The sequence below is a fragment of the Lutra lutra genome, chromosome 14 (assembly GCF_902655055.1).
Source record: "Lutra lutra chromosome 14, mLutLut1.2, whole genome shotgun sequence".
NCBI lineage: Eukaryota > Metazoa > Chordata > Mammalia > Carnivora > Mustelidae > Lutra > Lutra lutra.
This window is the reverse complement of record NC_062291.1, coordinates 63,769,011-63,783,967: the sequence shown is the minus strand read 5'-3', so window position 1 is coordinate 63,783,967 and position 14,957 is coordinate 63,769,011. Positions and strand designations below refer to the sequence as shown.

General features: G+C 37.8%; 1 protein-coding gene across 2 annotated transcripts in view; it reads right to left on the bottom strand.

Moving 5' to 3' along the window:
• Nucleotides 1-949: 949 nt before the first annotated feature.
• SLK (STE20 like kinase) overlaps nt 950-14,957 on the bottom strand; it is a 64,595-nt gene continuing 50,587 nt past the window's right edge. For both annotated transcript variants that reach the window (XM_047702135.1, XM_047702136.1), the window contains 6 exons: nt 12,508-12,637; nt 11,706-11,830; nt 10,574-10,762; nt 9,890-10,015; nt 8,870-8,983; nt 950-4,662 (listed from right to left, as the gene is read on the bottom strand). In XM_047702135.1, the coding sequence (XP_047558091.1) occupies nt 4,516-4,662; nt 8,870-8,983; nt 9,890-10,015; nt 10,574-10,762; nt 11,706-11,830; nt 12,508-12,637 (831 nt within the window). In that variant the 3' untranslated portion in view covers nt 950-4,515. The remainder of the gene's footprint in view (nt 4,663-8,869; nt 8,984-9,889; nt 10,016-10,573; nt 10,763-11,705; nt 11,831-12,507; nt 12,638-14,957) is intronic.

Sequence of the window (14,957 nt, the reverse complement as noted above, 5' to 3'; positions counted from 1 at the left end):
ACCTGCTACGAATCAGCATGGGAAGTCTACAAAATAAGTTCGTAAGACCTTCAGAATTTCAAACTTTTCACCATGTAAAGTTCTTGTGTATAAATGAATGACTGCATCACACCTTTTTTAACTGTTTAAAGGCTGAATCAAGTTATTTTTGTAATAGTAGCTTTGGGGGATCAAGTATTAGATCCCCATTAATTGGTTCTTACCTTTATATTAATCACACGTGAGCACAGTGGTCCTTAGTTACGTCGTTTACCTTTCCAAGTTATCCAGAATCTTCAGGGTCCTATGTGCGACTGAAAAAGGGTAAAAGTCAAATTTGCTACCTTCTCTGGACAGAATCAGAAGATGGGCAGACATGAGATATATCCTCAGCTGGATGGCGATGGATCTGAGCCTCTTGTTTCACTTAAAAAAACACAACAAGAAGTCAAGAATGAGCTTGATAGTGTGTGATGCTCCTGGGTTAGAAATGGATACATCATGCCTCCCTCCAGCCAAGCTGAACACTTGCCAGATGACGGCACCTGGATCTTGTATGAATCTTGCTTTGAATCTTGCATGAACATATCAATGAGGAAAAGAGGTTATTTTTAGAAGTGAGGTCATACAGTTAAGTGAAATGTTTGGTGAGAAAAATAATCCATCCCAAGGGAAGAAAAATTTACATATATATACATACAAAAGTCTGTATAAACAGAACCACCCAAAGCACCACCCAAAGGAGAGGTTTATATGCTGAAAGACACCCCCCCTCTGAGTTACCAATAAAAACTACATTGTTGTGTGTGGTGACGAGTCAGGTGGGAACACAGTTTAAGTCTAGAAGGGTCCAAAGGCCTGGGGGACTGTGCGGGTTAAAAATAAAAGTAGGACCAAAAAATGCTGCAAAATGTTCTCAAGAAGGACAACGCAGTATCAAAGATTCTTAACAAAAGACTGCTTCCCAGAGTAGGTTAAGAAATAACTTTATTTTTCATTTGTCAATCCCATGATTGAAAAGACATGTTGCTCCCAAATAGACAAGAGGCATAATCAGAAACAAAATTCTTCCTGAAAATTTAGCTCATGAAGTGATTATGCAAAAGTCAGCCAAGAATCACCAAAAGCTGCAGCCAACGTTTAAAACTGGTATAACATTCTGCTCAAGCTTAGCAGAAATTTTAAAGCCAGGTCAAAACCATGTCAGCCACAGACCAGCAACAAGAGCGGCATTAACTGTTGTGCCTTCAAGAAAAGCACTTAAAATATCCCATTTTCTATAAAAGATCATTTCCCCGAAAAGAAGTGATTTATTTCATTGGAAGACTCTCAGAACTGGTAAGTAACTCTCCTCTTCCACTCCAGTTCCAGGCTTTCCTTTAATCAACAATACCTAGAGCTCATTTTGGACAGAATTTGGCTTCTCAGAAGAGTCTTTGTCATTTAAGCACAGTGTGGAATGGGAGAAAGTGTGTAGTTACCAGGGAACTAACAGAGTACAAAAGACAGTCACTTCTGAACTCGCTGATGCTCAAGAAATCAGAGACTCTCCATTAGAGAGGGTCTCATATGCCTGAGAGCTTTGTGCTTGAGGAAACACTACTTAGAGGTAGCTCTGGTTCTGGTTTATATTTAATTACAATTTGCTGTATCCTGTCACAGGAAAGTTCTAATATTTTCAACAAAGTATAAGCACTCTCAATTTCCTCTTTATCCCCACTGCTCCCCCCGCCCCAGCTTCCCCACTGAAAAGGGTAGGAAAAAGCTTAATTGTGACTTCATACAGAATAGCAGCTAATTCAGCAATTCACACCCAACTACGACTGATAGGACAAGGAAAGGCAACCTGGTGCGACCAGCTCTGCGAGCTAGGCCTGCAGAAGTGCAGTGTGTGGCTTATCCACAGCACACAGAGAGAAGAGGGAGGCTGTCGTCAAGGCGTACACGGACAATTTCTTTTACGCGTTTCATAGCACATTCTGCCACCGCCAACAAAACCTCCAAGTCAGGAATAGATCTGATTGTACTCTTTCAAAGAAGTCTGTGCCCCTCCCCAACTCCTCACCTACACTTCATGCAAGAACAAACAAATCACTATTAAAAAAAAACAAAACAAAACAAAAAAAAGATCACTATTATCAATTTGGATATAGGGCCCAACAAGAAGTGATCAGGGATGGGTTAGAACAGCATATTCTATAACAAAACACCTTCTTTGAAAAGATTTATGTAACTTTAAGCATTAAAATGAATGTTCCATCTCTACACATGTATCATTTTGCAGTCCTGCCCCCACAAGAATATGGTCGTATTTGAAAGAGAACCTCTACATGAACACTGAATCCAAAAGGCAGTTTTAAGGGTTTTACAAGATTTGCTAACAAACTTACCAGAGTGTCAACCATTCTACTCTGAGCCTCTTTTCTTTATTCAATACTCTCATGTCAAGTTGAAAGGAATAAAAAGAATCAAATATTCAGACCAAATTAATTATGTGCCACAAACTATTTAAGACACAGGATTATCTTTAAAAGATACTGAAAAAGTGTATACTACCTGAAATATTTTTTTATAAAGCCAATAAACTGAAAATTTCAACAGAGAGAATGGTATGAGAACCTTCCTCCTCTCTCCTTCTGCAAATAAATCATTAAATACATTGGGTAACATTATACTGTCATTTTTAGCATAACAATATAAACAATTTCCATCATCATCCTGAATATTACTTTATAAAGATATATACTTTAAAAGGCTTTCAAAACATTTTCAACCCAGCATTTGAGAATAAAGCATTAAAAGAGTTTTGTATACAGTAACACATTCAATGTGATAAGTGTATGAATTTACAACCATACATAATATATATATATGTATATATTTATATAAAAAACAAACTTGGCCAGAAGTTAAGGCTACCTACAAAGTTGTCCAAGAAATTATGCTTGTCAAAACAATTACAAAATTAAAATCACATGCATTTTCAAATCCTCTAAATCACTGACGAAATAAGGTCCAGCATTCAAAGTTTTCAAATTAACTGCAAGAAAGTGCTACAGATATTTACATTTTCTTATTATGAATCCGTGTTCCCACAAAATTACACTTAAATTTTTCACCAGCCTCAAACAGCATATAACTAAAAACTGAAATGTTTGCAGTTTGGTACTTAGTACTCTTAAAAGTGAATAGGTTGAAAATGGCAAACAGCATTTACAAATGGGCCATCTCAGCCACCAAAGTACACTGCATAACACTGTCTGAGCGGACTTGGGCTTGGAATTGTGAGTCACAAGAGGGACCAAGAGTGAACATCTTATTAATAATTACATGTATCGGCAACCACATGATATTCAGGCTTTTCCCACTCAAATCAAAGTAAATAATTTAAACGTGAAACTAAATAAAACCGAAATACAAATGACTTTCTCTCAACAACAAAGTCATCTCTGACATTGCCTAAATACTTTATTTAAATCCTTTTTTGATTAAGAAAAAAGTATTCTGAACATATGCCTCTTTTACAATGAATGTCAGAAAATACATTTATAAGTATAACTCAGAGCCTGAAGGCCTCAGGCAGAGTTTTCAATGAACAAGATGCGCTAGGATGGGAGAGGTCACTTAGCCAGCTCACGGATTATTGTAGGCAGTAAGCTAGGACCCTAAGTCTATACTTCTTTCAATTTGGTGAGTGTTATACTTCCAATTTCAATATCTAAAAGCTACCTTTTTTTAATCTTTCCAACTTTGCACAACATATATTTTAGGATGAAAATTTCTATCGAATGGTAATAGGAACAAGATTTAAAAAACAATAATGCTTAATGCTAAGGATGTTTGTCCCTGTGGAATCAAAAAAGGAAATCGTACTTCAGACTCAACTGAAATTTAGTGTTTTAGGCACTATTTTAATAAAATTAGCACCCTTAATTATTAACTCATGACTAAACAGGTAATTACTTTAGACAAATTATTTCAATAATGTTTCTTTTTTAAAAGAGTCTTTGCTATGTAAAGACAAAATAGATTTATTTATTCAATCAATATGGTATTTTGAGCAACTCATAGCTTTATCACTGAGAGCTGATTCCCCAAAAGAAAATTATTCCAACTTTCTACAGCAGAGTTGTAGCTATAGAATTTAGGCATCACTGAGAAGTCAGGCCAGGTAAAAAGATATTTACTAATACTCAATGGCCTAACAGCTTTTTAAAAAAATAATAATAACTTCAAACATCAATACTAACAGTTTTTCAGGTAACAGTGTCTAAAGAAAACAATTTTTAAGATTAATATACAAAATCACCTTAGGGAATTACTGCCAAGATGCCACTTTGCCAACATGGCCCAGCATCTGTCTGGGTTCCTTTCCCTTCATCTTTGCTAAACAAACAAAACAAAAAAAAAAAACACTTAGAAGGTGAGGCAGGTGATTGTCTTCATAAGCTCTCTGATATAGATTGTGGCAGAAGATGAAGAGAACAGAATGACATATCTAAAAAGCCAAACCCAACCACAGAATGCTTCCTGTTGTTATGACCCAGTGGAATGCAAGCTAGGAATAGGATAGAACTTGGAAATCCGGCTCTGTGTTGATGGGTTAAGGCATTCAGACTCCCCAGTCATTTTAAAGAACACCTCCTGTTCCTGCAGTTTCCTGGCAAACTCTTCTTCCAGTGTCTTAAAAAGGAAGGGAAAAAGAAATTACATGCTGGTATTACAAACAGAATTTACTCAGACAGCCAACAATAAAACTATTTGCTCAAACACTCTGTATCTTATCCTAAGGATAGGAAGACCTCTCCTAAAGAAGACCAGAGTGCTCAACTGTTAGATTAGGCTGTGCACAGCCCTAGGTTGAAGTCTCTGGCTCAGCCATATGAATGTGTAACTTGGATCAATGACTTAACTTCTATTACAGAATCATCCCATTCTTCTGTTGTAAAACAGGGAGAGTATCACCTACCTCACAGGGTTGTTATGTAAGGATTAAATGCGATTGTGATATACTCAACACATACCAGACACTCAACAGATGGCTCCTATTATTAACTACTACCTTTCTCTTCCACACAGCACTTTCCATTTTTTTTTTTTTTTTTAAGATTTTATTTATCAGACAGACAAAGATCACAAGTAGGCAGAGAGGCAGACAGAAAGAGGGGGAAGCAGGCTCGCTGCTGAGCAGAGAGCCCAATGTGGGGCTCGATCCCAGCACCCTGGGATCATGACCTGAGCTGAAGGCAGAGGCTTTAACCCACTGAGCCAACCCAGGCGCCCCAGCACTTTCCATTTTCTGTTTTTTATTTTGATTTTTGATGTGCATGTCTTTTCTTCTACACCGAACTTTAAGCTGTTTGAAGGTAAGCCCTAAGCCAGATCATCTTTACATCCCCATAATACAGAGTGTATATAGTAAGGGCTGAGAAACACTTGAGGGAGCAGTGATTTTGCAGACAAGTGACTCAGGGATACGTGCTGCTGCAAAGGCACAAAGTAGAGCAGAAGATGGAAAGAGACAGGAACATTTCTCAAGAGGTGAAACATAAGCTCAGTCTTAAAGGAAAGAAAAGAATTTGATAGGATGCAGAAGGCGCGCCAGACAGAGGGGCCCGAGACAATTTCTGCACACAGGCAGGAGCCCACGGAGGTGGTATGAATAATGGTGATTCTACGCAGTACCAGAATGCGATAGGGAAAGTGGCTTGTGGGAGGTAGCACTAGAAAGTTTGCTGGTGGCCAATGTATGGCACTATGACAGCCACAAACTCAAACTGAAGCATTTCTATTTTATTTTAATAGAACTAAATATTTATCAACACCACAACGCCAGTGCCAGAGATGTTCCTGAATATAAATATTCTGATGGCAGAAAGTAGGAAGAAAGGAAAAGGAATCTGAGATTAGAAGGCCCATTAGGACATTACTGAACATTTTTAGGCAGCAGAATGATAGCAATGGGAAAAAGAAATAACACAGAGAGAGTTAAAATTATTTGTCATCTCACTGAAATGAGATGTGATAGAAATGAAAGACAATTCAGGTTTTTAGACTGGATGTCAATTAAGAGGGTGGAGATGTTAAAAAAAAAAAAAAGAGGGCAGGGATATAAGGAAGCACACTGATGCTGCGTGGGGACACGGGAACAGAGTGAGGTGGGGATGACAGAGAAGGGCTGTTAAGTTCAGTGGTTTTTTTGTTTGTTTTTAAGATTTTATTTATTTGAGAGAGAGAGAGAGAGAGCACGAGAGGGAAGAAGGTCAGAGGGAGAGGCAGACCCTACGGAGCTGGGAGCCCGATGTGGGACTCAATTCCAGAACTCCGGGATCATGACCTGAGCCAAAGACAGTTGCTTAACCAACTGAGCCACCCAGGCGTCTTGTTTTGTTTTTTTAAGATTTTATTTATTTGACAGAGAAAGAGACATAGCGAGAGAGGGAACACATGCAGTGGGAGTGGGAGAAGGAGAAGCAGGCTTGCCGCAGAGTGGGAGCCCGATGTGGGGCTCGATCCAAGGACCCTGGGATCAGGACCTGAGGCGAAGGCAGACGCCTAACGACTAAGCCACCCAGCCGCCCCTGTTAAGTTCAGTTTTATCTCCACTGAGCTTACAATCTTTAGTCAATGTTCAAGAGGTATGTACTGATCATTACAATATGCCAGGAACTATTCTAGAAGTTGATATAAACCAGTGAACCAAGAAATAACACTCTTGCTTTCAAAGAGCATGCATTCTTGTGAGAAAAGACAGACCATAAATAAATGTGTCTGGTGGTGAAGAATGTTATGAAGGAAAACAAAGGTGAGGCGATAGGGAATGTCTGAAGTAGGCATGGAGGCTATTTCATATATAGTCATCAGAAAAAGGAATCTTCTGTGAGATGATGTTGAAATACAGGCCTGAATGAAGTAAGAAATGGAACATCTAGGTGGGAAATGAGTGCTTAGAGCATGAGCCAATAGTAACAAACAAGAAACAGTAACAGCAGTGGCAACTACTTATCCAGTCCTGACCACAGCTCAGGTATTAGGAAGTGCTGTGCACACATACCACTTCTTTTGGGTCTTAACAATCCCAATTATGGAACCAGTGTCATCTTTGTTTTATAAATGAGTAAACCTGGGCACAGGAATGTTAAGTGACAAAATTAATCATGTCATCACTGAGATCTGAACCCAGATCTCTAGGACTTCAGAATTTGTACTTTATACAATCCCTACTATAAAGGTCCTGGGACTGTCGTTAAATATGCAGCAGATGAAGCCATGACTAGCACAGGATCATCAAGGGTGTAAAGCTGCGAGATGTCTAGACAAAGAAAAAGTGATAAAGAGCACAAAGAAGTTAGGTCATAAAAGTCAGATGAGAATTTTTTGTTTAAAGATTTATTTATTTGAGAGAGAGAGAGGGAGGGAGGGAGGGAGAGCACAAGCGGGGGAGGGGCAGAGGGAGAAGGAGAGTCCCCAATGAGGGGGGAGCCCAATGTGGGGCTTGATCCCAGGACCCCATGATCAGGACCTGAGCCGAAGGCAGATGCTTAACTGACTGAGCCACCTAGGGGTCCCGAGAAAAGAATTTTAAGAAACAAGATTTCTAATGACAACAGTGAGATAATACCATAGGATTTGGCTCTTAGCATCACTTATGACTACTGTCAACGAGTTCAACTGGGGAGTCTGAGGTGAAAGCTAGACTACAGAAAGTTAAAGAAACTGGAAAAAATGGGGGCGCCTGGGTGGCTCAGTGGGTTAAAGCCTCTGCCTTTGGCTCAGGTCATGATCCTGGGGTCCTGGGATCGAGCCCCGCTTCGGACGCTCTGCTCAGCGGGGAGCCTGCTTCCCCCTCTCTCTCTGCCTGCCTCTCTGCCTACTTGTGATCTCTATCTGTCAAATAAATAAATAAAATCTTTAAGAAAAAAACAAACAAACAATGCCCTTCTGTACCTTTTGAATTCCAATCCAAATGAATGTATTACCTATTTAAAAATTTAATAAATAAACCTTAAATTAAAAAGCCCCACTAATAAGTGACTTGGTCATTTCACTTCTTCTAGAAACATTTAGCCCACAGTGGGTGCTAAACGCAGATTTTTCTGGACAGACTGACTGATTAACTGGATAAACGGAAGAAAGGAATAGCAGTAGCAAGCAGAAAAGCCAAGAGAAAACAAAGGTTTGAGTTTGAAAGTTAGCAAAGGGAGAGGATCACATATTTATAGAAAAAAATGAGTTGAAGAGGTTGACCAATCAGGCCAGTCCATTAGGGTGTCAAAAAGGAAGTACAAAATGGTAAGATGGCTGATAGCTAGATAGGGGAAAGGGGAGCCTTTCCTATTTTACTAGATCGTGAATTTACTATCACACAAAGGCCCTGTAATTTGGCTCCTGTCAACTTGTCCAGACTAAGCTACCCTCCCTTCCTTCCTTCTCTCCCTCCTTAATGCCTACACACAGGCACACTCCCCCAGTGCCCCAACGGCAGGGAGAGACTTGTGATTCCTATACACATCCTTTTCACCCATTCACTTCTCTGTACTTACGCCACCCATCACACCCCAACCTGTCTCTATTCCTAGCAAGCTCTTACTCATCCTGAAGTCTCACTTGGCTTATAAGGCATCTTCTCTGCAAAGCCTCCCTAACTTCCCAGGCAGACTAAAGTACTCCTTGTCCTTGGCCTCAACACTGTGCTCCTATCTCCTGTGCTCACCTCCCTCACAGCAATGATCCTACTGAACTGTAATTGCTTGTCACTACATTCTGAACATTTGCAGGGACAGGGACTTGGTCTTTCATCTCCTGTCCCTGACAAATATTAAACAGCTAATAACTGGGTGGATAAATGGATGAACACGAACATATTTTATCTAAAGCTTTAAAAAATTACCTTTTTCCTGGGTCTCAATTTCTCTCTCCATTCCTTTAATTCTTGGCTGTGTTCCTCATCTAACTCCTTCAGTTTCTGAGTCTCATGCTCAACCAATAGGTGGCATTTTTCATTCTGAAAACAAAATTTGTGTTAAAAACTTTCAGATCAACTAAGCAATTTTTTACAAATGTAATTATCTTCAAATAATAAAGCATTTATTAAACATCAAACTATTACTGAGATTCAGGCTCTCCCCTGAAAACCAAAGGCTAAGAACTATGAAATGAGTCATAGCTTCATTTCTGCAAGTTTACAAGCTAGATTATTTACCATATGAAAAGAACTTAAATAGAATTAGTTTGATCCTGTTTCTTCTAAGAAAGGTTTGCTCATAAAACTGACACTTAAGGGCATCTTATATGGATTTTACCCACTGTTACCAGAATGTGGGATCAGGAACTATTCTACTCTAGTAAATTAAGCAAATATGTAGAGTATCCATAATGTACACACTCTTCTGAAATTTTAAACATTTTAGGCTACATACTAGATGGGCTGCATATTCCATGCAAGGCCCCAAAACAGTCCCCCTAAAGTAACCTTTAAATTTCTTAGGGGAAAAATTCTCATTTCTTTAGTTTATCATTTTCAAACACCTAGAAGAAAACGATCTATTTCTCCCTAAATGAAATTTTAAATTCAAAATCTGATAACAAAACCACCTATCTCATTTTGAAAACTTTGTTCAGTTTCTCTGCAAAATAAACTAAAATTACTCAGTACTACTTTTGAAAGACTCAACTTCTTAGGTTATAATTTAGCCTCATGTTTATATTAATCATGTTACATAAGAGCTAAGTAAGTGCCTATGATACTAACCTGATCTTTATTTGGGTCTACATAGAAAACAAAACCTCTCAATCCCAGCATTTTCATGAGGAAAGCATACTCTATTTTGGTCAGCTACCGTTTTGACCAGACCAGCCGCTTGTGCTGGCCCGTCCCCACTGGCTCAGTTTCCATGCTCCTGTTTCTGACCTGCAGCTGATGCAGCTCCCGGACATTGGCTTCACACTGCAGCTGAAGATCCCGCATTTGATTTTCATGTTTTTGATGCTGAGCCATTCTCTCATTTTTCTGCCTCTTTTCTTCTTGAGCAGCAAACTATAAATAAGAAAAACGGTTAACAAGCAATTTAATTTCTTCATCTTCCAAAGGAGTAATTAAGGAATTTAACAAGACTTAAAGTACAAATAAACTAAAGTTGCAAGTAATAATAATATGCTGTAACCTGAGCTGGAGTCCACATTATGGCTTTGGTGGGGAGAGGGGGTGCTTCTGATTAAAACCTTATTCCTCCTATCTGCTTAGTGACCTCAGTTCATTTGTGTGTGGGACCTATGACTACAGAAGCAAACTGAAGCCCTATGTTTTAACTTCAAAAGTTGTCCAAGTCACCTAATTCCCAAGACTGGTCTTAGGACCAGCCTAGCCCAAGATCTGGTGTGGGGCACGGGACAGAGGGCTTTGCCCTCTGTGGCCACCAGTGTAGGAAAACTAAGTTGGTATATGCCACATATCGAACCCCAACTCATAAACCCAAAGAGAACATCAACAAGCCCAAGGTGGCTCGAAATGTTTACAACATAATTACGTGACACTTCTAAAGGACACTCAATTTTTTTTAAATCTAAAAAAGAGGAGAGTAACTGGCTTATTTACCTGTTTAATTTTGTCACGGTCCTGATCTGGTGTGGCTGTTGGGTTAATTCTCAAGCTTTTCTTAAACATGGCCATTCGAGTCTTGGCTTCACTGCGCTGAATCTTGGGCAGTCTTGCTCTTTCTTGAGTCTGTCTGTTTTTTAATTCCTCAATAAGTCGCTGATTGTAACGCTGCATTTGTTCTGTTTCCTAAGAAAGTATCAAACAGAATCCTGTGATGTAGATATAACTCAATACTCGATATCCACATGTGTGTTCAAACATGTCATTTTGTTGTTTCTCAAAATTGCTCTTTCCTTTGTTGCATTATCAACCAGCAAGCTTTCACTCAAAATATAATTTATAATAAAAATAAAGCTTTTGGTAATAACAATCTTTTTTTTTAGGTTTATCTACTTATATTAGAGACAGAAAGAGAGCACAAGCGGGAGGGGCAGAGGGAGAGGGAGGAAGAATCTCAAGCAAACTCCATGCTAAGTGCAGGAGCCTGACATGGGGCTTGATCCCACAAACCCAAGATCACGACCTGACTGCAACCAAGTCGGGACACCCAACCAACCTGTGCCACCCGGGGGCCCCTCATGAGTCTTATATTGAAATCCTTTTACTAAGTCAGGGAGTCTACATTTTTAAGATACTTGGACCATAAATGGAGCCACAAAAGCTACCTTTGAGACAGGAAGATTATAATGTAGAAGAGGACTTAAAGCACTGTACTAGTCATCTTCCGTGAAATTCAGAAAGAAGTTTGCAATCATGATAAGATACAATTACTTTAAACCTCACCAAATACATTTTAGGATTAAAAAAAAGAAAGAAATCTAAAATTCATTCTCTAAGTAGAAGTTCCAGAAATAACTCTGTAAACTTTAAAAAGTAAACTTTTATTTTTTTTTTAAATATTTTATTTATTTATGAGATAGGTAGAGAGAGGGAGAGCAGAGAGCACAAGCAGGGAGATGGCGAGATGGATAGAAAGAGAGGCAGAAGCAGACGCACCACTGAGGAGGGAGCCTGCCACAAGGGCTCGATCTACAGACCCTGGGATCATGACCTGAGCCAAAGGCAGACGCTTAACCCACTGAGCTACCCAGGTGCCCCTAAAAAGTAAACCAATTTTCCTTTCATTAACCTTCTCATGGCGCTTAAGTAGCTGATGTCTTTGCATGAAATACTGATCTTTAAGTTGCTGTTTAAGCAGCTGGTGTTTTTCTTGTAGGTGTCGTTCTTCAAGCTCCCAAATTGCAGCTTCTCGAGCTAGAAGAAGAAAGCAATTTTCAAAATGTCACTTTGTTCTTTTTACACATGTACTTTGGTCTTCATTTTAATATTCACATAAAAGTGTTCTATAAATACTAACTTAAACACACAATGATATTCTGAACTATAAATGAAATATTACCAGAGTACAGGTAATATTTATCACCCCTTACCATTCTGTTCTCATGTCCTATAAACACAGAATGTCCCATCACTAACACCAAAATTCCTTTTAATCATCTTAATGAGAAATTTTAAAATATCAGCTTTTTATTAAGGGAAATAAGTACTTAAAATTCCATTCCATTATGTAGCCATTAAGTATACCAACAATCGTAAGGCATACCATGTATACAAAACTATTCAGGTAAAGTTCTAGCATGATCTGAACAAAAAGATGTTTTAAGGATAAATGCTTGCTGTTTACTTCTCTTGTCATAAAGGCAATTATTCGATGTCTTACAGTATATAACTTTATAAAAAATTTTAAATTCTTAAAATTTAACATAGTTTTTCTATTAACCTCAGTTTTCTTTATCTTTCACCACTCGAAGGAGAGCAATCAAATAATTTCCAATTATTTGATATAATGGATATGAGATATATCCACACATCAGAGCCATGTCTTCAGGTATCATTTTGTATACACACATACGCTGCGTAATTTCATATACCTCTCATGAGTTGCTGTTTGTTATTCAGGCACTCTCTTTCAATATTGGCTAGCTCTGCCTTCTGCTGTTGGATGATCTTTTTCAGAGAGCCATCTAATTCTTGTTGTTGCTTCTGAACAAATTCCTGTTCCTATTAGACACAGTTAACCATCAGTTAATAAGCATCTACTGAGTGAAACATCCATTTATCTATATGACTATATTAGTGGTTAACAAGATTTCTAAGCCAAGTTTCTAAAGTTAACTGGATTTAAAAATCACCAATTATATAGCATGTATAATATAAATGTATTAGTCACTCAATTCAAGCCCAGAGGAAAAGTACTAGAATAGATAATATTCTAAACTCACTATTAAAAATAATACACACAGGCAACCCTCTCAGGTCCCCTCCCTCTTCAGGAGCTTTGCACTATCACTCAATAACCCTTACTAAACTCTCAATAAACTTTGTTTTGCTGCCCACCAGAGGGGGGAGAAATACATACAAAAGAGGTCTATAATTCACTCATAATTAAAATGCCCTATTACATGAACAGCTTTAGGAAAAAAACAATTTAGAGCTTCAAAACTGACTATTCGTTACACTATGGTGTGGATACAACAAGAATAAACAAGAAATGCCTTTTAGGAAAAAGAGAATAAAGAGCAAATAAGTAAAACACATATCAGAATTTTAAATATCTCTATTTTTCCAAGAAATAGAGTTAGGGAGAAATACCATGACTACACTAACAGAGAAAGATAGCTTCTATATCTACAGTAGTTGTCTAAAAGGAACAATAGTTTGTAGAAAATGAGAAATAGTACATTGCTAGAGAAAAGTGAACTAAGAAGAGTAAAGTGAGTTAAGTTTTATAAATATATATATACAAAATTCCTTATAATCAGAGAATTCTACCAGCATGTTGGGGATTCACTCATTCATTCAACAAATATTTACTGAGTACATACTATTTTGCCCAAGTGCCAAATTTATGCTTAAAAAAAAAAAAAAAATCCTACAGTAACTGTGTAAGAAAAGGAAAATGTTAAAGTGAATGTTTAAGAAAAGGAAATGTTAAAGTGACTTTTGGTCTTTGTGCTAGATCACACATTTACAGAAGGAAGAAATACTATCCAAAATGAAGAAACCTAAGTTTTGCCAGTAAATGTTCAGCTCTCCATCCCTCTCTTGGCAGTTACAGCAGTCTGTGACTAGAAAAGGGATATTCTGATAATTTTGAGTGTGGATTTAGAAATTTAGGATTGAAGCAGCCCTCTGCCGAAAATCCCTCCCCTTGCACATCCTAGAGAAGATAAAACCCCAAGATCCATGTGGATCTATTCTTTATGCGTTGGACAGAGTCTGACAGGGTCTGGATCACTACCAGCCTCATCTTCAATACATGAGGAATGAGTCTAGCAGTGTTCCTCAAGGTGTCTGCCTTACTACTATGACTTTGGAGGCAAGAACTAGGTTGTACCATTCCTGACGTCCTGTTAAAATCATACAGAGTAATAAATACTGCTCTCTCATCTGTGTCAAAATTTGTACTTTTGCATAATTACAAATACACACTAGCAGAAAGAGTAACGAACTACCTCTATAAAATACAACTGTGAATTGACTACAGTCACCTACAACACTTTATCACAGAAAAATATTCACAATATTTAATTTTAACTATTTAGAATAAGGCCTTTTGAGTTTTAAAGAGATGCAAAATCTCCATGCCTATCTTTTAAGCAATTAAAACAAAGTTGTTTAAGCTTTACATTTCCCAACAATATCACCTATAATAAAAATTACATTGTTCCTCAAATTTCATTGTAAAATTTCTGAACGTAAACTTGTATAATAAAAATATAATCTGTAGCTATATCAAAGGGTTTTCTTTTTGTTCAACATTTGTACCGTTAATTTGCATAAAGCACTTTAAAAATATATCTGTGTAGAAAGAAACAATGGGCTCAGTATTTACTCTAGATATAAACATTACATGTAGACTCAAATCAAATGCAAATGTTTAAGAGGGGCTAAACTAATATTTATGTAAAAATTAAGAAGAGTAAATACAAGCCAGTGCCACTAAAAAAGTGAATGCAGTTGCTTGTCAATTCAATTCTTGGTTATATTACTGTAGTATAGTTATGTCTAGATTAAGCAAGATGAGAGTTCAGTTCAAAGAAAACCTTTACTAAGTACTTAGTAAATGTTGGACACTACTAGTTATGGGGTTACTAAAATTAAAAAAAGACAATACTGCCTTTAAGGAGCTTCTACTCTAGTGGTTACAAATTGGTTTTGTCTGTCTATACAGAGAGCAGTGGGCCCCTTCCCTTAGTATCACATTTTCAAAAGTTCAAATGTAAACCACAGAAAACTGAAAGGTAGGATACAGGGTCTGGAAAGCATGACATACAATGAATGAAAGGAAGAACTACAAAAGTATGTCCTGAAACAGCTA